A 25,677-nucleotide genomic window follows, 5' to 3' on the forward strand; every position below is an offset into this window, starting at 1 on the left:
TTTTCCTTGTAATAAACTTTATATCTTTGTGTGTTATCATCGCGTATTAATTAAAAATATCTCCTCAAAACACTACACGAGAAAAACACCCAGATCAAAACAACACAAAAGCATTACCTCCTTTTTGCACAGATCGCTGCTCTTTGCCATGACATGGGTGAGGAGCACAAACATGCATGTGCATATTTACACAGAAAAAAAATTACTAATATAATAAAAAGCACACAAAAGTTAACTTCACCTCTAATTCCATTATACCAACTCTCACTAATCCCACTCCACCATCACCCTGTCCTTTCAGGTCATGGTCCATTCTCTCATTTGTTTGATGGCATGTTCATCCCGGAAGTCCAGTCTGATGGTAAATATCTGAGCTTTCTTGATTCAGTGATTTCAGCTTTGCATTTAAGCAAGCAATAATTAATATTTAGCTGTTAGATGTTTAATGCTGAACCACAAGCAAGGCAAATATAGAGAGTAATGTATATAACTAAAAGAATGATGGAGCTTAAAATACTTTTATTGTACATATAAAACATACAGTCACATCATTAGAGATTCAATACCACATCACATCACATCACATCACATTTTTTTTTTTTTGTAACCTGAGTGCCAGTGAAACACATCATATCCTTTATTTACAACTTACAATTATTAAATCAAGTTAATCAATAAAACATCATATAATCTTAATTATTTTTAAGAAAAATCTGATAGCAAACTAAATATTTTTCCACTTATCAAAAAAATTTAATATTTTTATTAAATAATATTATTAAACCTTCCTCGTGTGTGTGTGATGGAGACTGACAAATGTATATTGACTATTATTAAACTTGCCTCACATGATGCCTAAAATCTCTTTCCATTTCTTAGATGAGCATTGGGAGGTAAGCATCATAATAACATTTAAGCAGAACCATTAAGCTAATACAGATAAACTGTTTGAATAGAGTCTGTCAAAATGATCCATTTACTCACCTGTAAATGTTCTATTACTGTAGCACTTCTTTGTGTTCACCAACAAAATACAGTTACATTTTCATGATTTCATGCTCTGAACATCCATCTTCAAAGTTACTACTTCATAAAAATTAGAATAATAAAATAACATTAGAATATAAACTAAGCATGAGCAGGCGTCTGTTGACATGTTACACTTTAATTGTACTGATGTGTATTTATGTTGATCTTCTGAAGCATGAGCAGGCGTCTGTTGACATGTTTCACTGCATGAGAAAGAAGAACGGACTGGACAAAGAGATGGAATGCTACGGATTGAATCTAGATGAAGACATCAAATTTATTGAGGAATTAATTCTGAAAGGACAAAAGGATGGCGAGGTAAAACCGTGTTTAAGCTGCTGTTTCAGCATTTATCAGGATACAGCGTTTAAGTTCAAAATATTTCCCATCTTGCAGTGGTTAATGAAGGGCAGGACTGAGGACAAGTCTTTCCTGTATGAGACTGTGGCAAATAAAGTGAACGGCGTTGATGTCGACAAATGGGACTATTTGGTTCGGTTAGTTGTATTTTAAAGTGATGTTTAATATGATTTGAACAGTTTATGAGCAGCTGAAGATAAAGTATAAATGTGGCTCATTGTAAGTGTTAATGCTCCAGCAGTGATTGCATTAGTTAATTCCTCTCTTATTTTACATGCAGAGACTGTTATTATCTCGGCATTCCATGTGGTTTTGACTCTCAGCGTCTGCTGAAATCTGCTCGAGTGTGTAACGTGAACGGGAGGAAACACATCTGCTTCAGAGACAAGGTACCTGACAATTCATCTTTTCATTTACACCATCACTATTTGTGTATGATTTTGTGTTTTTGTTCTTCACCAAGAGACTCTTTTCACTTATAAGCAGCCACTTCTATCAAACTTGGCTACACTTTGCAAGCAGTCTTACTGTGAAAATAAAAGGCCATGTTCTACCCTGATTGTGTCCCTCTGATTTGAATGCTCTGAAATAATTCTTACATGTGGAACTCTCTTCAGTACTTTTACTGCATTTTTACTATTACATTGTCAAGATTAACTTATCATGAAAAGTGTTGATTATAGCATTATATTTAGATCTACTCCTGTCGCATCAAAAGTTGCAGTGCTGCACTGTACATTTCACTGTTTCAGTCAGTGCTCTAGCTGATGTCTCTCTGTTCCTCTCACAGGTGGCTGATAATGTTTATGGGATGTTTCACACCAGATACACTCTTCATCGTCAGGCTCTTCAGCACAAGATCGGCTACATCATTGATGTCAAGTGGGTTTTTGTGTGAAAGAGCTCATTATTTTTATTTTGTTCATTCTTCTGTATGCATCATGATATTTCTTTAGGTTTAACTGTTATTTATAGCTGTTTGTTTCTGTACATTAGGATCAAGGAAGCCCTTGTGCTAGCTGATGGCAAGCTGAGGATCTCAAAAGCCAAAGATAACATGCTGGAATACACCGAACTCACAGGTCAGCCAAAGCACGAGTAGAAACTGAGAGAAATTTTCTTTTAAGAAGTATCAAGGAAGTAACACCTACACATCTGACCTGTACACCTCAACCATTTTTACTCAGGACCACTTATGTCAAATATATCTAAAATATCAAATATTTCTCAAATATTACTGCTCATCTGAGGCATCTGAAGTTATCCACCATGTAAAGGGAGGGTTTACTTGACTCACATGACCTGCCTCCACTAATGTGATTCTTGATTTTGGTTTCGTATTAAATCACTAGTTTATTCAAGGCATCATTTTAAGTTCATATGCATAAATGTGCTTTGTATGCTATACTAATATTCCATTAACCCTTCCTTTTCCTTCTCTTTTGAAAGATCACATATTTGATGAAATCTTGAACCAGCCAGATAGTCCTTTGTTTGTTGGAGAGGCCCGACTCAATGAAACTAAATTAAAGGTACCTTAATTTATATTAATAGTTAAACAGTCCAATAAAACAAAATTTACTTTGTGTGAATGTTATATGCATTAGCACATTGGATTTAACAGCATCAGGTAAATATTTTGCCAGTTTCCAGTAATGGTATACAGCATGATATAATATTATTAAAGATAAAAAAGCATTAAATATAATTTGTATTTTTTATGATTTTTATTTATTTATTTATTTATTTAGCGACACGTGTATGTATGACTAGTTACTCTTCTGAATCATTTAGGAGAAACTGAAGGACAAACTGAAAGACCAGCCTGACGAAGAATTTAAGAGAGAAGTGTTTCAGGTACTCCTTCCCTCTTTCACTTAGCTGAGATATTTATGAAACAGACTTGTCATATCATGATTATGAATTTCTCAAGAATACACTTTTATAAGCACCTAAAAACACTCTTGTTCAAACACAAAAAAAAAAAAAAAAAAAAAAAAAAAAAAAAAAAAAAAACAAACAAAAAAATAAAAATAAAAAAAATGAATAAATACATACATAAATAAAAATAATAAATGTAGTGGTATTGATCTATCATACAAATACTGTATATAAACAAGTGCATTTATTTGCTTGGCAGAAATGTTAATGTGAGAACATGCTTATTTTAATGAATATTTATATATATCTAACATGTATAAAGTTCTTTAAAGTTTATTTATGTGTGCAAATGTGTAAATGTTTTCCATTTTATATCAGTATTTTATATCTATTTATCTGACTTACTTTCATATTTTGATTGATTATAACACTGCATTTTTTAAACCCTCAAACACACACACACACACACACACACACACACACACACACACACACACACACACACACACACACACACACACACACACACACACACGTATATATAATCCATATCACTTTCCATTTAGTGTAATATTTCACAAATTTCTTCTTCCATAAACTGTAGGAAGAATTGCAGAATAAATGGAGGAAAAGGGTAAAGGACTACAACTGGTCTCAGAGCCCAGGACTACAAGCTGATGACTTTAAAATTAATGTATGTGTTGGCACAGTAAAAATAAAAATATCAGTGGATTGAGAAAGGTTACAGGTTGTGTTTTCTCATATCTCTGCAGGTGACTGATCCCGGGATAAAGAGGCTTCCTAAATGGCTTGTTAGAGTGTACCACAAAACAGATGTTGCTCAAGAGGTCCAGAAGACAGCTCAGCAATGCTTTCGTGAGTGGTGCAGTGAAGATGACTTTATTGATTCCAGAGATACAACAGGTAACTCATATTGTGCTGCTACATCTGCATTTATGTAGTAGTGGATTGTCTGTGCTTTCTTCTTTTGTTTTAAAGTATTTAGTAGGCTCTTTTATCCCAAGTGATTTACAGTGCATCCTAACCAGGCATTTAAATCATCTTCTCCTTTTAATATGAGTTTTTGTCTTAACCAGTCAAGACTGTAATGTATAAATGCATTAATATAAAAAAAATATATAATGCACAATGCATATGTACAACTGAAAATGAGCATTTTATTGAGAACCAGCCCTTCTTCCCTTATGACATTATTCTCAGAATGATGACTTTATATACAGTGGCAGCTCCTGCCAATTTGCTGATATTATTACACAGCTCTTTTGTATTACACTGCTCGTTTAAATCACAATACTCACTTATATCACATTATATTACATTGCTCCCTTACATTACACTGCTTACATTACTCACCTCATCTGCGCTGAGATAACGTTCGCCATGATGTCGATCAAATTAAGAGTTGGCTTAGCTGTCACCATCTTTCTCTGTTTTTTTTTTCTTTTCTTTTTTTCATTTTTCACATTTGATAAAGATATTAAAGCAGTTTTATTTTTATTTTCCTTGTTGTTAAAATTCAAAATAGTTTTTAAATATTGTTGGATGGCACTGTTCCCACCAATCCTTGCACAAGTTAAGGTTACGCATGATGATGAAAGCACGTTAGTGAGAGCCCTCCCTGAACTCACTGAGATTGCATTGCAGTGCCTGAAGTTCGAAAAAAAAAAGATCTTTGAATGGAAGTCAGTTGCTGTGTCTGAAATCGCTCACTCGTTCACTCATTCACTAATCTCTATATAATGTATAGCAGTTGAGTGGACTATAATCAGAAAGGGACTTTGAACGAAATAAGTGAACGGATAGGACGGTGACGTATACACTGTGCATGACACTTGGAGCTGTTGCAAAAACATCGTCACATACTGTATGCACTTTTATATTACATGTAAATAATATTAATACCAATAACACTCAAAATTACTTTATTGTAATTATACAGACCTCCCCGTCAGCTTTGTGTTTTCATTGATGGTATATTATTTTTTAGTATCCTGAAACTCTCCCGAGCAGCTTTTTGAGCTCAGGTAAGATAATGGTCATAGAGCGCCCTCAGGCGACCGTTAATTTTACATCAGAATGAACACACTACCTACAGGTGATTTACCAACATTTGTAAATTAGACACCAAATATCATCATTTTTGTAATTTAACAATGATGCCACCTCAGTAAATTAGTAAAATATTAAACGGAGTTATTAATGATGTATCAAATAAACGTTAAAGTGGAAATAATAAATATGTAAACGGCATTCCTCATTCAAACTCGCTCGCTCCCGCTCTCTCTTCCAGCTCGTCGCTACTCCACATTGGATTGTGGGAAATAGTGTTTCAGCGTGTGTACATCAGTTGTACACTCGAAATTAGAATGCATTGTGGGTAAAAAGTAGTGAACGAATGTAAGCATAGACAAGAATTAAGTCATTCAATCAGAATTCGGACAGCACTACAAAATGGCTGACACCCGATATAGGCCATGTCCACACTAATACGTTTACGTTTGAAAATGCATCTTTTTCTCTCCGTTTTGGCCTTCCGTCCACACTGAGATGGCGTTTTTATCAAGGAAAACGGAGCTTTTTAAAAGTGGATAAATTTGAAAACGCCGTTTTCGCGTTGTAGTGTGGACTGTGAAAACGGAGGCTTTTGAAAACGATGACGCAAAAGTTTAGTCATGTTGTGTTAATTATACCAATAGATATCCGTGTTTATACTGGTATTGTGCACGTTATGTGCTATGTACTTTCACACTATTGCTACAGATGTGTTACTTTGTACACTCTTCATATCAAAGTCCTGCAAAGATGAAAGCAAATTTACTCGCGATCGCGAGTTGCGTTATAGATCAGATGTACAATCATGAGTGTGTGCAACCTGGACGCGACAGAATGGTGAGTTCTTTTCGTAAATAAAATATATAAAATTTCCTGTCAGAAAAACTGCATGAAAACGTTTCATGTCTGTTCCATGTGTATAATCTGCAGTGAGCTTTTTTGAGGCTTTACGTATGCGCAGAAGGCGAATTTAACTTTTTCTGATGTTTCAGTGTGGATGAGACACTTTTGGAAAACGATTGAAAACTCTAGTGTGGCTGGAGAGCGTTTTAAAACGAAAACGCCATTTTCAAATGTATCCAGATTAATGTACAGGTCCTTCTCAAAAAATTAGCAAATTGTGAAAAAGTTCATTATTTTCCATAATGTAATGATAAAAATTAAACTTTCATATATTTTAGATTCATTGCACACCAACTGAAATATTTCAGGTCTTTTATTGTTTTAATACTGATGATTTTGGTATACAGCTCATGAAAACCCAAAATTCCTGTCTCAAAAACTTAGCATATTTCATCCGACCAATAAAAGAAAAGTGTTTTTAACCTACAAAAAAAGTCAACCTTCAAATAATTATGTCCAGTTATGCACTCAATACTTGTTCGGGAAATCCTTTTGCAGAAATGACTGCTTCAATGCGGGCGTGGCATGGAGGCAATCAGCCTGTGGCACTGCTGAGGTGTTATGGAGGCCCAGGATGCTTCGATAGCGGCCTTAAGCTCATCCAGAGTGTTGGGTCTTGCGTCTCTCAACTTTCTCTTCACAATATCCCACAGATTCTCTATGGGGTTCAGGTCAGGAGAGTTGGCAGGCCAATTGAGCACAGTAATACCATGGTCCGTAAACCATTTACCAGTGGTTTTGGCACTGTGAGCAGTGCCAGGTCGTGCTGAAAAACGAAATCTTCATCTCCATAAAGCTTTTCAGCAGATGGAAGCATGAAGTGCTCCAAATCTCCTGATAGCTAGCTGCATTGACCCTGCCCTGATAAAACACAGTGGACCAAACACCAGCAGCTGACATGGCAACCCCCAGACCATCACTGACTGTGGGTACTTGACACTGGACTTCAGGCATTTTGGCATTTCCTTCTCCCCAGTCTTCCTCCAGACTCTGGCACCTTGATTTCCGAATGACATGCAAAATTTGCTTTCATCCGAAAAAAGTACTTTGGACCACTGAGCAACAGTCCAGTGCTGCTTCTCTGTAGCCCAGGTCAGGCGCTTCTGCCGCTGTTTCTGGTTTCAAAAGCACCAGTGTGGCACGGTGGCTCTGGATGTTTTCTACTCCAGACTCAGTCCACTGCTTCCGCAGGTCCCCCAAGGTCTGGAATCGGTCCTTCTCCACAATCTTCCTCAGGGTCCGGTCACCTCTTCTCGTTGTGCAGCGTTTTTTGCCACACTTTTTCCTTTCCCACAGACTTCCCACTGAGGTGCCTTGATATAGCACTCTGGGAACAGCCCTATTCTTTCAGAAATTTCTTTCTGTGTCTTACCCCTCTCGCTTGAGGGGTGTCAATGAGGGCCCTTCTGGGCAGTAACCTCTTATGCCATGATTGCGGTTTTGAGTAATGAACCAGGCTGGGAGTTTTTAAAAAGCCTCAGAATCTTTTGCAGGTGTTTAGAGTTAATTAGTTGATTCAGATGATTAGGTTAATAGCTCGTTTAGAGGAACCTTTTCATGATATGCTAATTTTTTGAGAGAGGAATTTGGGTTTTTCCATGAGCTGTATGCCAAAATCATCAGTATTAAAACAATAAAAGACCTGAAATATTCAGTTGGTGTGCAATGAATCTAAAATACATGAAAGTTTAATTTTTATCATTACATTATGGAAAATAATGAACTTTTTCAACAATATGCTAATTTTTTTGAGAAGGACCATGTAGATGTAGGCCCATAGTGCACTATATAGTGGATGGGGAGTGGTTTCAGACACAGCAAATGAGAGCACTCCAGGCAATTCTCAGTCTGACAGAAATTACACAAAAATGGGCGGTACTACACAAAACGGAACTCGACACTGATTGGAGTCTAGAATAGTGAAAGCAAGCATAACACTGTGGTTGAATGTGAAAGAAAAAAAAACCCTACCTTTCGCGCTTTGGTGGTGCATCGCCCAATCGCCCTAATGGAGAAACCGCTACTGTTTATATATATACATATATTACTTTATTCTCATTTTATTCTCCCAACATTACAACTTTATTCAAGTAAAATCCATTTTTATTTGTATTGGCCCTTTCATAGTACACACTTGCTTCAAACCAACTGCACAGAAATTTCATAATATTAATGTTTATAATTTATTATGTCTCATAGTACCTTCATTTGGCAGTGATTTAATAGAATTAAGATTTTACTATTTACTTAATATAAATGCATTCATCCAGGGCCACTTACCAGCACCATAAAACCTCATAAATGTACTACCTTGTATTTTCAGTAGATTGTTTTAATTTGTAATAAATAAAAAAAAGTGATAAATTTGGTGTGTGTATGCTTCAGTGAAAGGAGCACATTAATATAGAACAGTGATTACTCTGATGGGAACTATCTGTGCATTAAACAGTTTGAATGCAGACTTTCAGATCAGAACCCAGTATTCAGACAGACCATGGTTTAAAATTATTCTATTAACTCTTTCCATCCAGACCATCTGGCTGAAGCCCAGAAGATTCTACTAAATATTGTCAAAAGACGTCTGCCAAAGTGTATTGGAGAGGCACGACTGAAAGAAGAAGGATTAAAGGTACCTCACCTTTTGTTAAACAGTGCAATATAACAGAATTACTTTGTGACTTACCTGACCAGCACGAATTTCAGCAAGTAATGTTATCCAAACTGCTTCACAGGCAACAATCCCATAAACCTTGAATTTGCCATAAACATTCTTATTCTCTTATTCATGAAGACAAAACAGCTCACAAAACCCCACAATCATAGGATTTAAACAATAATGAAAAACGAATAAGCAAGAAAAAAAACAATAAGAAATAGAAAATAAAAATATAATAAAAAGTGAATAAATGATAAAATAATAAAAAAATGATATAAATCATAAATGATAAAAATAATCAAATGATAAATTATATAACTGGCTAGGAAAGGATTAAAACATGATTATATGAATAAAAACAAGAAAATATAAAAACACAACAACAAAGTATGATTGCTATCTTGATGCTACTCACAATTTTCATTTGGTGATCCTTAGATCCTTCATTACTTATATTCATCTTCACACTGACACATTTTGAAACACAACAGTAATGTACCATCCTACAGTGCCATCTGAGATGGTCTAAATTTTAATCTTTTAATTTTACATGTTTAGATTGTCTAAAACTCAATACAAAAAATTTACACAAATCACCTTTACAAAGACAATTTACCTTATAAATATTTAAGATATTAAAGTTTAAATATATTATTAATAATAATAAATAAAAAAAAAAAAAAAAAAAAAAAACTCATTTGGATGGTGCATATTTAAACTCATTTACACATGTGATCTTTTGAAGGTACAATGTCACATATTCCAGTCCAAAAGCTCCATTAAAACCCACCAACTCCAAGACCCTCGACCCCCCCCCCGCCCCCCCAAAAAATAATTAGCAAATATGACTAAAATTTCCAAACTAGCAGAAAGTAAAGCATCTCAAATACTGCAAACAGCTCAGCCAAAAAAAAAAAAAAGTGCATTGTGTAAACAAGTATTTGTTTTACCCTTTGTCTAAAAATAAGTGCACTTACCTTCATGTTGCACTTTAAATTTAAACAGAACTACAGTATAACAGAGTTGTGTCACTGTCCCAGGCCTACTTTCTTAATTATATTTGTTAATTTGAGCAAGAACCCAATCTGGCAACACTGATTGCTGTTACCAGCCATATTTTTATGTATTATTCTCACATGTAATGACTGTTTTATCAGATTATTATGTGTTATTTTCATTTATTGTAATATTTGCATGCATAATTAATCCTTCAAAATCCTTTAGGAAATACCTGAGGCCAAAGCACTGCCTGATAAAGCCTTCAATACCAAACTGTATCAGGTATCATTCTTGTGTTATTTAGCTCAGCTACTTATGGTACATTATCAATATTGTTTAATAAGCCCCTACAAACACATAAAAAAGAATAACATCTATTGTCCATCCATATATAAACAAATGGCATTTGCATTTACCATGTGTATGGTGTAAATTATTTTCTGTTTTGTATTAATTACACATATTCTTATCAGATTTAAGTGATATCAGATGTAAGCAATATCAGATAAATATCACAACACACTGCATACATCCCTGAATACCATATTATAACTACAGTTTTTATTAGAAAATAAATATTTTGTAAACATTATTAAAAAGGTTTAAGTTTTTTAATATTATTTTTATTTTTTATTTTTACTGTCACATTGATTGTTATGCATCCTTGATAAATGAAAGTATTAATTTCTTTCAAAAAACTAAATGGTTTCCACACTTTTTGAATTGTAGTGAATATTCCCCACTTGAAGAACTTTTGTCTCTATTATTTGACATTTAATTTATTGTAATACTTTTGTTTTTTACCCTTCACAATCTTTAGAAACTACTGAAGAAGTATGCAAAGTTTAAGCCACCACAGGAGGAGGAGAACTTTGACATTCATGTATGTTTAAACAGTAAAAAACAAATAATACAATAAAAATTACAATTAAAAAACAATAATACCTTACTGTTTTGTGGACTGATTTTTACAGTGTAACTTTCTATCGTATCTGAAATCTGAACTCATTCAGGTTCTTGAGATGGGTTTTGGTGAAGTGGGTAAAGAGCCCATTGATAATGTTCATTTCTACAGCAAGAATGAGCCAAACAGAGCCTTCAAGATGCAGAAGTACCAGGTACTAAAGCTCACTTATCTCAAATATCTATCATCCAGAATTTTCATAAATATAATGACTGTGAATCTCTTGAGCATAAGATTTTATCAGATAGCCTTTTTAAACTGAGTCATTACTAAAATAAATGAATTAGTGGTATGTTTAATGAATAAAGCGATTTGAGCTCAGGCTTTATCAGATTGCTCTAGTTTGTGGTGTGTAGCTGAATTCATACCTGGGTGAGTGGAAGCATTTGTTTTTCTTGGTTTGAGAAAGGTTGTGTTTGGTTTCTGTTGTGTGGCTGCAGGTGTCCAATCTCAAGCCAAAGAAGTTTCATGAATTTCTTGTGAGGGTCTATTACGATCCACCGAATCAGGAGGATCCAGAGAATCAGGAAGATCCAAAGAATGAGGAGGATCCAAAGAATGAGGAGGATCCAGAGATTCCGGATGTCCAGCAGAAAGCTGTGAAGTACTTTCATGACTGGTGCAAAGACAATAAAAAGTTTATTGATTACGAGCCTGATTCAGGTAACTCAGATTGTGCTGACATATCTGGATACTTATTACTATAGAATGTATGTGTGTGTGTGTTTGTGTGTGTATGTATGTATGTATGTATGTATATACAATTATTAACATGATTTTTTTTTTTTTTTTTTTTTTTTTTTAACTGATTTACTGATTCACACTGCATGAATTAAGTACAAAAAAATGAATAAGTACAAAGTGAATAACTTTCTTGCTAGCTGGAAGGACTAATCAGCTTGTATGTAGGGTTTTATGTTTGAATAGGTATGTCCTAACCAGGCATAATTTGATATGGTGTCAAGACATAAATCAAAAAGTTGTTGTCGTTGCTAGTTGAAACCAAGTCATCAAGTGCTTTTGTGTTTCATCTGGTATTTAGAAATACAAAATATATAATGAAAATGTAATTTCAGCATAAGAACTTTATAAATGGGGTAAGAGTGAATGAAATAATTGGGTGAATTAAAAAAAAGAAATAATTACATGTCTTAGTCCAGAGAAGAGATATGGCCATGAGAGACAACTGCATTGTTTCCATCTGTTATATGTATGTTATCATGAATCCATTCAAGCTCTCAGAGTTCGATATCATAAAAAGAAGAATGGGGGACAATAGAGAGAAATAAGAGTAATGTAACTTGTTGTGGGCTAATTCATGACCTTGTTAGTCAGCTAGCTGTTGATGGTGAAGATTGCTACGACCAAACCTTCACTAAAGATTTTAAACAAAATATTTGTCCAGAAAACACAGAGTTGTGTTCAGGTGGATATAAAGTTCAGGGTCTGACATCTGTCTCGTAGGAAAATGATGAATAATCATATCATTACTTTAATCAAATGCATAGATTGTAATCTCTGCTAATTTCATTTACTTACTGTTATTTAATAAAGAGTATGTTGCAAAAGTAAACTAAACTCAATTTTAATATAGGTTTATACGTTGGCTTGAGCTAATGCAGGTGTTTCAGTGAGGCATACTGAAGTTCATTTTATTGCAAATTTTGTGAACTTACTTTTCATTTACTTTTCATGTCCTGTCTTGAGATTAGTATACTATGTAAAGGGAGAGTTCATAATACTTGGCTGGAAGAAGGTGAGGTGGAACCAAGTGCAAATAAAGTGCAAAACACAGAACTGGTTCACAATAACAATATGACAAGGACAGGGAGGAGCTAATGAATTACTGTGGTAACTAATGAGGGAAGCTATGACAGAACACAGTGGCACAGAGAACTGACAAGAAAGAAAGCACAGAAATAATGGGAATACAATACAAAAACAAGAGACCTAAAACACAAGATAGACACATGCAAAGACTGTAACATCATTCAAAAATTAAAATGTTATTTATTAACACTCATGTCTTGCAAACCCATTAATGATCATTTAATATATGTTTATTTTTTATATTCAAAACACAAATTAAGATTTTTAAGAGTCCAGGTAACCAAAACCTAAAATACCTTTTTGGATCTTCAAAACTTTCTGGACTGTCCCTTTAAAAACACACTAAAGAAATCAAAGGTGAAAATGTCATTGCTAAAGTCTAAAAGACTAGAAAGTCTGGTTAAGCAAACAGTCATGACTGATGATAATGCATGAGAAGAACCATCAACAGAGGCAGGCACTGATTCTGAGATTTTTTTTATTTATTTTTTTTTCTCCTCTTCACTGATTTGGCATTAATTTTGTACAGTTCTGATATGTATAACAATTCATTTTATATAATAATGTAATATAATAATAATAATAATAATTATTATTATTATTATTACAATAAAAAATATTGTAAAAGGGGTTAAATGAAATGTACCATGATATGTCATCTTAAACCTGTAGAGACAGCTTCATCCTCATCCTCCTCCTCAGGGGCAGCACAGGATTCAGGACAGGCTTCATCAGCAGCAGGTGTGTGTTTGTCATGTTAACACTGCTGCTGTCTTGCTCTGTACATTCATTACACTCACACACTGGAGACAAGGAATATAAATTATTTTAAATGGTGAGCATACATTTTGTGAAGACTAAGGAGTAAATTCTTTATTTCATATGTGCATATGGATGGTAATACACCATCTTCATTAGAGTATAACTCCAATTTCAGTTCTATCAGGTTTTCTATCCCACTGCAACCATATTTGTTTTAAACCAAAAGACATAAATTTCATTGAGTGAGAGTGATTTAAACACAGAATTCCCTTTTTTAGGCAAAATATTCCTTTAAGGTTGCTTAACACTTTACATGATTAGAACCCATTTATCAGATACATTGTTGGGATTTCTAGCAACAAGAATTGGCTTAATCAGGCGAAGGTGTTTGCATGACACATACATAAAATGACCAGTTCTTATTAATATTGATGGATGATAAAACAAAATAAAGAGATTTCTTACACTTAGGATTTACAATACTTTATATATATTTTTTTTTAAATATAGAATCCCGCAAAAAGAAATCCCAAGACTCTTCAGGCAAGGTAAAAATTAAAGGGTTAAAAATAATGAAAATGAACATTAATTCCAGTGTCAATTGCCTGCTAAAATTACAGAAATGTTCTTCTGATGTTGTCCAAAGCTCCATTTTTCCTAGTGCATTTCCAGACTTTTGGAGAGCAGTTTATATGTTTGTGGATGTATTTGCCTGTTTTCTATCCTGTAGATCTTTAACGACCCCATCCATGGTCAAATTGAGCTGCCTGACCTGCTGGTGAAGATAATTGACACTCCTCAGTTTCAGAGACTGAGACACATTAAACAGCTGGGAGGAACATATCTGGTGTATCCTGGAGCCACTCACACTCGCTTCGAACACTCCATTGGGTAAGCCATGTTTTTATTTTCTCTCTCACACACCCACACGGGTGTTTTTGTGAAAAGTGGGGACATCCCATAGGCATAATGGTTTTTTTACTGTAGAAACTGTATATTCTATTGCCCTACACCAACCCTACACCTAACCCTCACAGAAAACTTTGTGCATTTTTACTTACTAAAAAAAACTCATTCTGTATGGTTTATAAGTGTTTTGAAAAATGGGGACATGGGTTATGTCCTCATAAGTCACCCTCTCCTTGAAATACATGAGTCATACCCATGTCATTATACAAAGTTGTGTCCTGATATGTCACAAAAACACACACACACGCACACACATGCACACACACACACACACACACACAGTTATGTGGGATACTGATTGAAAAAGACTGGATATGATTCACAGTTACACTTTTACTAGTGGTCTGACTACCCCCTACCCCTACCAAAAAACAAAACAAAAAATCCTTACAGTATAACAATGTCATTGTTAAATAGAAAAGAAAAAGAAATATGTGCACAAAGGCAAAAATAAAAATTAGAATGTCCTCTACACTGTAAAACCCGACAAGTAACGTAACTCAAACCTTTTGTATAAACAAATATCATTAAAAACATGACAAGTTGGGTTTACTCAAACCGTGTTTGAGGAAACCGATTGCCTTAAACCATTTAAGTTTTAAAACTAATAGTTGTGGGTCCTCTGAACTTAATTCAGTTGAGTTCACCGACAATAACAGGGGAGAAAAAAGAGAAACAAAAACAAATGATTGAAAATAAAAAAAACATCAAATCTCTCATGATCTCAGCAGCATGATGAGCAAATACCAGAGGTGGAACTCAAGAACTACAACTGACTTCAGACACAGCCTTAGATAAAATAAACTGAATAAAATACATTAAATCTCTCAGATCTGATTAAACAACCCCCACAAACAGCATCACCAAGCTCCACTTATTTTATTGTCAGACTCACTTTAGTTCTGTCAGACGTCTACAGAAGATCTGATTGAGAATTAACTAAGGTTTAGATGTTGATTTATTGGTTTCATTTAAAGTAACCATGTTAGAGATCAGTGTTTTGCTTTAGTTGGGCTCTTGACCCTTGATTTCTGTCTTAGTTTTTTTTTCTTTGGCTGTTCTAACCATTTGTTGTAACTCAAAAGCCCAGAGAAAATACCATCAGGTGTTACACACAAACACACACACACACACACACACACACACACACACACACTTAGAAGCTGCTTTTATCCAAAGCAACTTACAGTGCATTCAGGTTAGCATTTTTTTTTTTTTAGCTAACCTGTGTCTACATGTTGGTTGTTATACTGTATATTGGTGATGATAATCATTGATTATTGAACTGTTTGGAGTTCTAATCTCTGATGAAATAGTGTTTTGTGTAATTAGTTTGGATTGATTACAGTAAAAGTGATTCTAAGAGCCAGTGGTTCTGTGATAATCCAGTTAATATAAAGAACTTTCCAAACAGTTTGGTTTTCTGTGGTGTCACTTAGTCACACACAGACATCAATAATCAGCATATGAACCTCAACAATGGTGACCATAAAAAAATAAATAAAAAAACAAACAAAAAAATGCAGCAGAGCATGCTGGGAGCCATGGAAGAGTTTTGTACTACAACAGTATCCAGCATACATTGCAGCATTTTTTTTTTTTCGTAACCATTGTTGAGGTTCATATTCTGATTATTGATGTCTGTGTGTGACTAATTGACACCATGGAAGACCAAACTGTTTGGAAAATCTTTTATATTAACTGACTAAACAAGAACCACTGTTTTTTTTGAATGGCTTTCATTGTAATCAACTGAACTAACTATAGAACACCTGTTTAGTAAGATTTTGCACTCTGAACAGCTCCATAATTGATGATTATTATCACCAATATGGCGTATAATAACCAATACCTGATCATATTTTCTCTGGGTTTTTTTGAGTTATAACAAACATGCTTTCAAAAACACATGGTTATAACGTCCAGAAAAATATTCTAAGACAGAAATCAAGGGTCAAGAGCCCAACTAAAGCAAACACTGATCTCTAACATGGTTACTTCAAATGAAACAATAAATCAACATCTAAACCTTAGTTTAATTCTCAATAAGATCTTCTGTAGACGTCTGACAGAAATAAAGTCAGTCTGGTTATTAATAAGTGGAGGCTGGTGATGCTGTTTGTTAACAGCAGCTGTTTATCACTAAAGCTCAGTCAGCACTTAATTAATCACTTGATTACATAATTGCAAAGTTTTAAAACTTAACATGGTTTTAAGTAAAGGCAAACTCAAAACTCAAAAGTTACTGTAACTACTCAGACTTTACAATTTTAAAATTAAATAATAACTCTTGTGTTGTCCTCGGTCCTCATAATATAAATGTTTTCAATTGAAGGTTCACGAGATGTACCTTTTGAGCTATTTCAGAGAACTATATAATACATTTTGAGCAACATGACAATAAAAACCACAGACAAATGTACATTATCAGTTGCATGAATAAGCAATCACAACTTGATCAGAAGATCAAAACTTTATATGATGTGCACAAGTGACTAAATAATGTGGAGGTTGAAAAAGTAGTTTTGAGAATTTAATTTCTGATTCGAGATATGCACCAAAGCCACTGACAAAAACTGTAAGCTGACTTAGGCCCTTTATCCATCGAAGGTTCTGACTCCTAATGTTTGCACCTGGGTAATTGTGTGCTAACTGAGCTCAAACTGTGCAGACTTGATTGAACAATGTTGAATGCTAGTGATTTCTAAATGACCAAACGGTGTAAGCACTGAGAAACGTAGGGATTTGTGTGTAGGGTTTTGCATTAACAGTTCACCAAATCTGACTCATGTGTTAAAGCAGGGGAATAGTGTTTATAGTTCAGCAAAATGGGTGTGCTTTATGAAAAATGGCATTATGGTTTTGAAAATTTTAGTTCAAAAGCCTGGTTATAGTGTGTAAGCAATCGAGGAGAACTGTAACTAACAATAAACAATACTTCTATAGCATTTATTAGTTAATGTTAAACATTTTCAGATTTTAAGATCAAAGGTTGTTCTGTGTAGTATTGTAACCCTGTAGATGAGCCTGTAGACCAACTTCCCTCATTGACAGTCCATGCAGAAGAACACAGTTAACTATAGTGCTTTGTATTTCATCAGAAACAAATGAAATTTGGCCTCATCCCCTTCATTTTTATTTTCTCCTCCTCTTCCTCTTTGTCTCACACTACCATGATTAATTTTCCAAAACACAGCTGTGCCATATCACACATAAACCCTAAACTCTTACCTCATCATCATCATTACTGAAACTTAACACTCACAAATATAAAATGTATGCTGAGTTCATTTTGTGACGCTTGAGTTAATTATATTGTGTGTTTGTGTTTTCTGAATGAGAACATGGTTAAACCTGTGCAAAATGATGCCGTTCTTGTGTAGAGTTTTGCAGAAAACACTGAGCAAACTGGACCATGTGTGCAAACAGGTAAAATGTGTTAAAAGTTTCTCTGTTACAAGCTCTTGGTGCATAAAGAAGATCTGTAAAGTCTCAAATCCAAAGAGATATTCTTTAGAAAAGTTAATACTCATCCACACCCCCCTGAAACGGCTCATTCAAACACCCCCACATCTCTACGTCACTATGTGGGAAGATTTGCATAACGCCACCCAGATGTTGCCGCCGCTGCCTTGTCTTATGGACACTGTGTGTTTCACTGTGAAAGCAAAACTACTTTGTTTGGCCTTCCAAAAGAGGACACGACTAGAAATCATGTTTCTGTTATGTTTATAATGGGTTTTATGTTTAATGTCTTGTTGCTCAGCCGGACAGGGCATCACAATATGTTAAGAGGCGTAACATTTCCATCACATACTTGAGGCATTCGGCCAATCACAAGGCACTGGATAGCTGGCCAATCACAGCACACCTCGCTTTTCAGAGAGATGAGCCTTGTGAAAATCATAGAGGAGAAACAATAAGTGATGTTTCATAAACAAATTTCGGGAGGAGCATGCACGGATAATTAACACGGCCAGTTCATCATTAGTGATTACATCGTTTACTAATCAGCTCAAGAGGGAAACACCTATAAATAATCAAGTACGTCCTACCTTCGTTATCTCTCGACTTTCAGAATCCCTCCGCCACCCCGATCTCGCACCTTCAGCCAAGTTTCTACTCCAGCTCAGGTAGAAGCAGTCGGGGGAGCACTTTGGGCTGGGCCGGACTCCGAGCTCAGACCCCTCTCCCCAAGGGGGGAGGGGGGGTGGGGCTCGGGAGCTCTCTCCCCGGACAGCAGGCCAAATACGGATAACCTTTATTTAATTATAAGTAAATGTGAACTCGTGAATGTACAGTATGTGGAAAAGAAGGGTTTTTTATATTTTTTTTATTTATTTTTTTTTACCCTAAACCACATAAACACCAAATTTCATTAAAATTTCATTACACCAAATACACCAAATAATGTTCTTTTTAGCAGCATCATATGACCCCTTTAATGATACACTATAGTCACAAACTCATTTGCTCGAGTAAATTCTTATAGAAGAAAAAAAAAATTTAATTTAATTTTATTTCAATCATATAATTCTTTAGGCAAGACACCTTTTGCTTTTAGAGTTAGTGTTGCACAAAGGCTTGGTATAACGATAACTTAATTTAAGTAACACCAATTTGCTTTGTAAAACTTCTAAGATGGTTGTAATTATATTCTGTACTAATTTGAAACATGGGAGAAGAAAATAGTCAAAAATCTTTCCATGGCTTTGTCATTGTTGAAATTAGCCTATGACAACTGTCTTCCATTACGTGCAATTTACTAATTTGTTAAAACTTTTTCATGAGCTACAAGTTATTGTAAAATATTGTAGGATATGTTGCAGGATAACACAGAGACATATGGTATGGTTGATTTATTTACCCTAGTAAATGTTTTGTAAAGGTGGAAAGATAATATGTATTTTGTACTTCATCCTCTTCACAGTAAATAATGTCAGGGAAGCTCATTCTTTCAGTTCTTATTCTGAAAAACAGTTTTTGTTTCATTAGGTTGAATCATTGTTACTAACTTTGATTAGAATAAACTGTTTACTTGGCAAAACATCATTTACATTGTTGTCCCTAGTGCTACTAATGCCCATCACCAATGGAGTTTAATATAGAGAATCAGATTCTAAATAAATCAATCAACTGATCAAATGATGTAAAAGCTGCACAGCAAAAAATCCAGAGTGAAATTAACTCTGCTGGGAGTACATGTGAGACCACACTCAAGAGTGTGAAAGTGTTAAAATATGAGTGTTAAATTAACACTGAATCAGAGTTAAAGTTAATGAGATAATTAAGTGATTAATTGAGTGATGATTGACCATTATTGACAAGACCTGATGTTAACGAGCAGAATCAAAAAAGAAAAAAACCACTATAATAACACCACCATAATAGTCATCATTTTCTTCATTAGTTCTCCTCACAACAAACAACATAAAAAAATAATATTTTTTTCTGCTGAAAAAAATTGATAAAAAAAAACAGACGGGCAAACAAAAAATATTGGTTTTCCTGAATCACTGAGTTAAACTTTCATTGCTGATTATTGCGGCTGAATGATTCGTCAGCATAGGATTACCAGCGTTTTAAATACAATCTGTGGAATTTCTTAAAAGTTGTTTGTTTAAAAATCTTTCAAAAGAGTCTTTCATTTAGACATGCAAACATCAAGAATCAACCTTTGAACCTCAACGACGGTGACAATCAAAAAAGCATGTTGCAGGAGACTTGTGTTGCAGTGCATTCTGGGTGCCACCTATCAAAATTCATCCCTGGCTCCCATGATGCACATCAGGTTTCGTTAATAATGGTCAATCATCACTCAATTAATCACTTAATTATCTCATTAACTTTAACTCTGATTCAGTGTTAATTTAACAGTCCTATTTTAACACTTTCACACTCTTGAGTGTGGTCTCACATGTACTCCCAGCAGAGTTAATTTCACTCTGGATTTTTTGCTGTGTGGATTTATCATGTGCTTTATTTAAAATGATGTCTTGTCTGTTTTTGATAAGCGGCATATTTAGCAGGACGTCTGGCAGAAGTTCTGAAAGAGAAACAACTGAAGGAGTTTAAAACGGAACGAGAGGAGTTTGAAGAGAAACGAGAGGAGTTTGAAGAGAAACGAGAGGAGTTTAAAAAGGAAAAGGAGACGTTTAAAAAGACAAAAGAGAAGTTTGAGAAGAAACAGAGCAAGTTAATTGACGAGAAAGACATCCTGTGCGTCCAAATCGCAGCTCTTTGCTATAATTTAGGTGAGTTCCAGAAACAAGCACACTTGTGCAGAAATAAAAGTCTATCTATATCTATACACCTGTGATTTCTCTTTGTGTTGAACATCCTTCAAAAGAGGGGAACAATGTAAAGGGAATTAAAACAAAATTAATAACAAATAAATAATATAAATTAATATAAAACAGATTATGTACATTTATTTGCAGAATTTACATTTATTTAAAGAGTTTTAGAGAATTCCAACTGACATTAAAAGTTTGTTCCGATGTAAAGGTAAAATTGAAATAATACTTGCAAAAAAATGTTTGTAGTATTTTAAAATGAGGTAAAACAAAATATTTATACTGTATTTTTGTACTTGAGTAATTTTTTATGAGTAAGATGGTTGAAGCTCTTTTACTCTTTTAACTGAGTGTTTCCTCACATCTTTTTTTTTTTTTTTTTTTTTTTTGTCATGTCAAATGAAAAGAGTATAAAATTGTTCTCATGTAAAATATGAAACATGCAGTATATTTTACTGTTATGTTTTTCATTAGGTCATGGTCCGTTCTCTTACGTGTTTAAGGACAGGTCCATGAAGACTGGTAAGTGCCTGAGTTTCTCACTTCACTGATGTATCTGGTCAGTTGGGTGTTCAGTTAAGTGTAAGCTTAATAATGAAATTTTTTATTATAATTATTATTAATTTTTTTTTTCAAAATAATCGTTTCTAAATTTCTAAATATCATAAAGCAAAACTGAATAACACATTTCTATTATTAGACTCTTCCGCTGATGAATAGATACAATTCTTTCAGTAATGTGTACAACTGTGAATTCAGTTTCAGTTCTTTTGAGATCTTTTGAGATGTATAATAACCTTTGTTTGTTTGTTTTCTTAGGCAATGAGTGGAAGGTAAGCAGAAAAAAAAACGTCTTCTGTACTGTGCATACAATGTAAACTGTATTTTAAAATTAGCATTTCACAATTCATAATTCTGTTTTCTAGGGAAAAGTGCTTTCTTTACAAATACAAATGCTACTTGATTAAACACAATGTGAATACTAAAGTTACCTACGAAGTGTAAACTAAATGAAATATTGTACTGTTCAAAGAAGCAAGTCTTAGCAAAAACCAATCACAATAAATGTGTACATTGACACACAAGTATATTGAGTGAGTGTACTGGAGGCCTTTTAGGCAGAAATTTGTCAAATTATGCTTTACATTTTTGATACAGCACTCATATTAAAGCAATACAATTACCATTCTGTAATCATTTTCTCACTCTTATGTCCTCCCAGACCTGTATGACTTTTTCATATTCACTAGAACAAAAAAAGCCGATCTCCAAAAGGACACAACAACACAATTAGTTTTTTTTTTTTGCTTTTTAAATATAATAATTTACAATAGATGCCCATCTTAACATAAAATTCTGTATTTATAACTCTATACAGTGTACATTGTTTATTTCTGAAAGTTATGACTGTGTGGCAATTCATATATTTGCGTTTGTGTGTTTTCTTCTCATAGCTTGCAGAGGCCTCGGTTTGGCTGTTTCTGGACATAGTAGAGAAATATAAACTGAAAAAAGAGCTGAAGAAAGAAGATCTTACCTTTATTCAGGAGTTGATAAAGGGAGTTGATACTTCAGATAAAGTAATCCTGTGAACTGTCATTCCAATGCTCAAGTTATACAGTGTCTCTGTTGAGTATTGAAGCTATTTTGATTCTTCCAGTGGACAGCGAAGGGCAGGACGGAGGACAAGTCTTTCCTGTATGAGATCGTGGTAAATCAATGGAATGACATTGATGTGCGTAAATGGGACTATTTTGCACGGTAAAAAAAAACAAAACACTTTTAAATGGATGTTCATTGTAATAATGGTTGTTAATCTTAACAAGAAATATTATATTGTAAAATACTTAAATAGACATTACTTTAGATATCATGATAAACCTTTGATATAGTATAACCTCTAATATATTTTCATAATTGTTCATATTTTGGTGTATGATTTGTTTTTATGGCTGAAAAGAGCATTTCTACAACTGATGATATCTATTGCTTGTAGCACACTGTCGGGTGTCTGTATAAAGTCAGAGGTTTCTGTCAAAGCAGTCAGCACAACATCAACCACAATCATAACTCAGAATACTGTATCTTGTTGTCCTCTCTGTCAGAGACTGTCATCACCTCGGCATCCCAAACAGCTTTGACCATCAGCGTCTGCTGAAATCTGCTCGTGTGTGTGAGGTGAAGGGGAGAAAACACATCTGCTTCAGAGACAAGGTGCCTGAGACACAAGATCACTTATTATTTATGACTTCTCATAAGATCATTTATTAACTACACCACAAAAAGTTGTCTTTATATATACTGTGTGTGGTTTGATAAACATATTTTACCTGTAAAATAATGTGTGAATGATCAATCATTGTTCAGCCTGTAAGAAATGATTGTAGAAGTTCAGTCAAGTGAGTTAAAGCAGAAACTTATGAGGTAACTTCCTCCGTTACAATACATAACAAAATTCAGTTTATATCAGTAACTACAAGATGAACATTAAATCAATGTTCAGATTTGAGAAAGATGTTTATGAATTAAACTGAAAACATTTACATTTCAATATTTACAATTTAAGACAACCTCATGATGTATAGTTAATGCACCCTATTAGATGAGGCTTGGATGAAAATAAAATAAATGAAAGGTCCAAATTTTACTGTTTATGGCTCTGCTTCCATCTGATATGAAGATGAATGTTTTGTGATCCGATCACTAGTGGTCAGCGTTTTGGTGTTAGATCACTGAAACCACATACAGTAGTCAGTCTGTGCTCTAATTCATCACTCTCTGTCTCTCGCAGGTGGCCGATAATATTTATGACATGTTTCACACCAGACACACTCTGTACAGCCAGGCCTACCAGCACAAGATCGTCAACATCATCGAAGAGAAGTGTGTTTACACTGATTGTACTCTAGTTTTAAAATATATTTGTGCTCTTCTAGTTCAGTGCTGCTTAATTTGTTTATTGGTTCATACTTTTTTGATGTGTTCATTAGGATCTCAGAAGCCCTCATAGCAGCGAAAGACAAGATCACAAAGCTCTCACCAGTTGCTGTATCCGACAAAGATATAGAGAGTAAGCTCTCAAATATTCTACACAATGGTACAGGTGGTGAAGACCAAACAACAGCAACAATGACAGCAATGAAAGAGTTCATCAAACTGACCGGTCAGTTAAAAACATGCAGGATTGTAAAGAATTAAATAAAAGTGTTATTCTTTCTGCAGTTTTCATTTAACCAGAGAAGACTTTTATTTGTATTTATATATTTTTTCTCCTTCTATCAGATCACATCTTTGAGGAGATCTTATACTCCACTGATGACGGCCTGAAAGATGCCAGGATGAAGCTTGAGGATGTTGTGAGGAGACGCCTGCCGAAGTGTGTGGGAGAGACCAGAATAACAGAAACTGAACACAAAGACAACCAGATCTTAGAGGTAAAAGAGGACATTTTACAATTCATGTACTTATCTTGGACATGTTACAAATCAATGGCATTAATGTAATATTAATGTATATGTAATGTAATATATACACGACACACTCTTAACCTTCTGAACTAAACTATACAGTTAAAACTGTCTCTTTTTTTCAATGGGCAAATACAATTTGTTCCATTATTACTTTATTAAAATGACTTAAATGACTTTCAGTTTACCAGTAATACACTGTCCCGGTTGTCATGGTCAGTTTCAGCTGAGGAAGAATGTGTCCGGTTCAAGCTGCAGCAGTTTAATTAGAAGACAACAGATAATCCAGAATGATGATTATTAAAAAAAGAACAAATTAAGCAAAATAATGATGAGAACAGACCATGAACTACAGAAATTGAGGACTATACAAAGGACCAAACAAGGAAACCAATTAAGTGGAGCTGCTGCTGCTGTTTGTGGGGTTGTTTAATCAGATCTTGAGAGATTTAATGTACTTTATTTCAGTTGATTTCATCTAAGGCTGTGGCTGAAGTCAGTTGTAGTTCTTGTTTCTCTTTTCTTCAGTGATTCTGTTTAACAGCAGCTGTTCATCACTAATGCTCAATTATCACTAATCACCTCATTACCTCATTAACTTTAACTCTGCTTTAGTTGCTTTAACACTCTTGTAGAGTGGGACCAAATATGCTCTGAGCAGAGTTAATTTAACACTCTGGATTTTGCTGTGCAGGGGTTCATTTCCCAAAAGCATTGTTAGCTAACTATGGTCACAAGTTCCTTTGAACTCTATTAGTAACGACTGAACTTGCGACCATAGCTGTTTTTGGGAAACACACCCCTGTTTCTGATCATTGTCTTGAAGTAGAATGAACCACCAGCCAAACAGTTTTCAGACATTTGCTTGAACTTTAGTAGCTGAGATGTTTCTGTACACTTCCAAACTCATACATTATGAGGAAGAATAGTTCAATCATTATAAAAGACACGATACAAAATTATGATTCAGATTAACATTTTTTTTTATTTTTTATCAGATACAGAAATGCATTACTGTTGTGAATAATTCAATAGTGTGAACAGTTCTAGTGAATAACTCAGATGCTGTTAAAAATTAATTTATCACTTCATTTTAGATTACAAGTTTGTTTTAACAAATCTTAAATTGAAGTGGTTTAGAGAGGCACATACAGTACAAGTTAAACTTTACATAAATTGGAAATGTGCAGTTTATAAAAAATACAAGAAATACTTAAACTATAATGGCTAAACAAACCAGTTCATTTTCAGTTTCATTTATTGTTGAGCAACATACAGGTGCTCTTGTGGGCAAATTGTTCTCATCTGTTTGACTTCAATCTCCATTTGTACAGAATGAGTGGAATAAAGCAGTGGACGAGTGGAAAAAACTTCTCCCAACTGTGTTCATGGATAAGAAGGATTTCTTCATTGAAGTATGTTATGTTCAAATCTCATTTTTCACTTTGGTATTTGTGTTTTTGTCTCAAAACTTTTAAGTCACTATAA

At 34.3% G+C, this 25,677-nt stretch overlaps 1 protein-coding gene across 1 annotated transcript; it reads left to right on the top strand.

Moving 5' to 3' along the window:
* The first annotated feature begins 124 nt into the window (after positions 1–124).
* LOC122145494 lies at positions 125–25,677 on the top strand. Its single transcript, XM_042759266.1, has 32 exons — positions 125–157; positions 302–361; positions 880–893; positions 1,204–1,347; positions 1,426–1,526; positions 1,670–1,778; positions 2,180–2,271; positions 2,386–2,471; positions 2,839–2,921; positions 3,184–3,246; positions 3,875–3,964; positions 4,044–4,194; positions 8,778–8,875; positions 10,127–10,183; positions 10,722–10,784; positions 10,915–11,019; positions 11,306–11,528; positions 13,368–13,436; positions 13,968–14,005; positions 14,188–14,348; positions 14,767–14,768; positions 20,441–20,680; positions 21,197–21,244; positions 21,542–21,555; positions 22,177–22,302; positions 22,383–22,483; positions 22,828–22,936; positions 23,514–23,605; positions 23,713–23,885; positions 24,005–24,156; positions 25,524–25,604; positions 25,669–25,677. Exons 1-32 carry the CDS (start codon positions 154–156, stop codon positions 25,675–25,677), a joined length of 2,958 nt encoding a protein of 985 aa, XP_042615200.1. The 5' UTR covers positions 125–153.

Source organism: Cyprinus carpio, chromosome A1 (assembly GCF_018340385.1).
Source record: "Cyprinus carpio isolate SPL01 chromosome A1, ASM1834038v1, whole genome shotgun sequence".
Lineage (NCBI taxonomy): Eukaryota > Metazoa > Chordata > Actinopteri > Cypriniformes > Cyprinidae > Cyprinus > Cyprinus carpio.

Excerpts from the sequence above, each read along its gene's own strand:
- LOC122145494 (XM_042759266.1), top strand. Across the intron at positions 3,247-3,874 it reads TTAAGAGAGAAGTGTTTCAG|GAAGAATTGCAGAATAAATG; the intron begins GTACTCCTTCCC and ends CATAAACTGTAG. Across the intron at positions 14,006-14,187 it reads CCCAAGACTCTTCAGGCAAG|ATCTTTAACGACCCCATCCA; the intron begins GTAAAAATTAAA and ends TCTATCCTGTAG.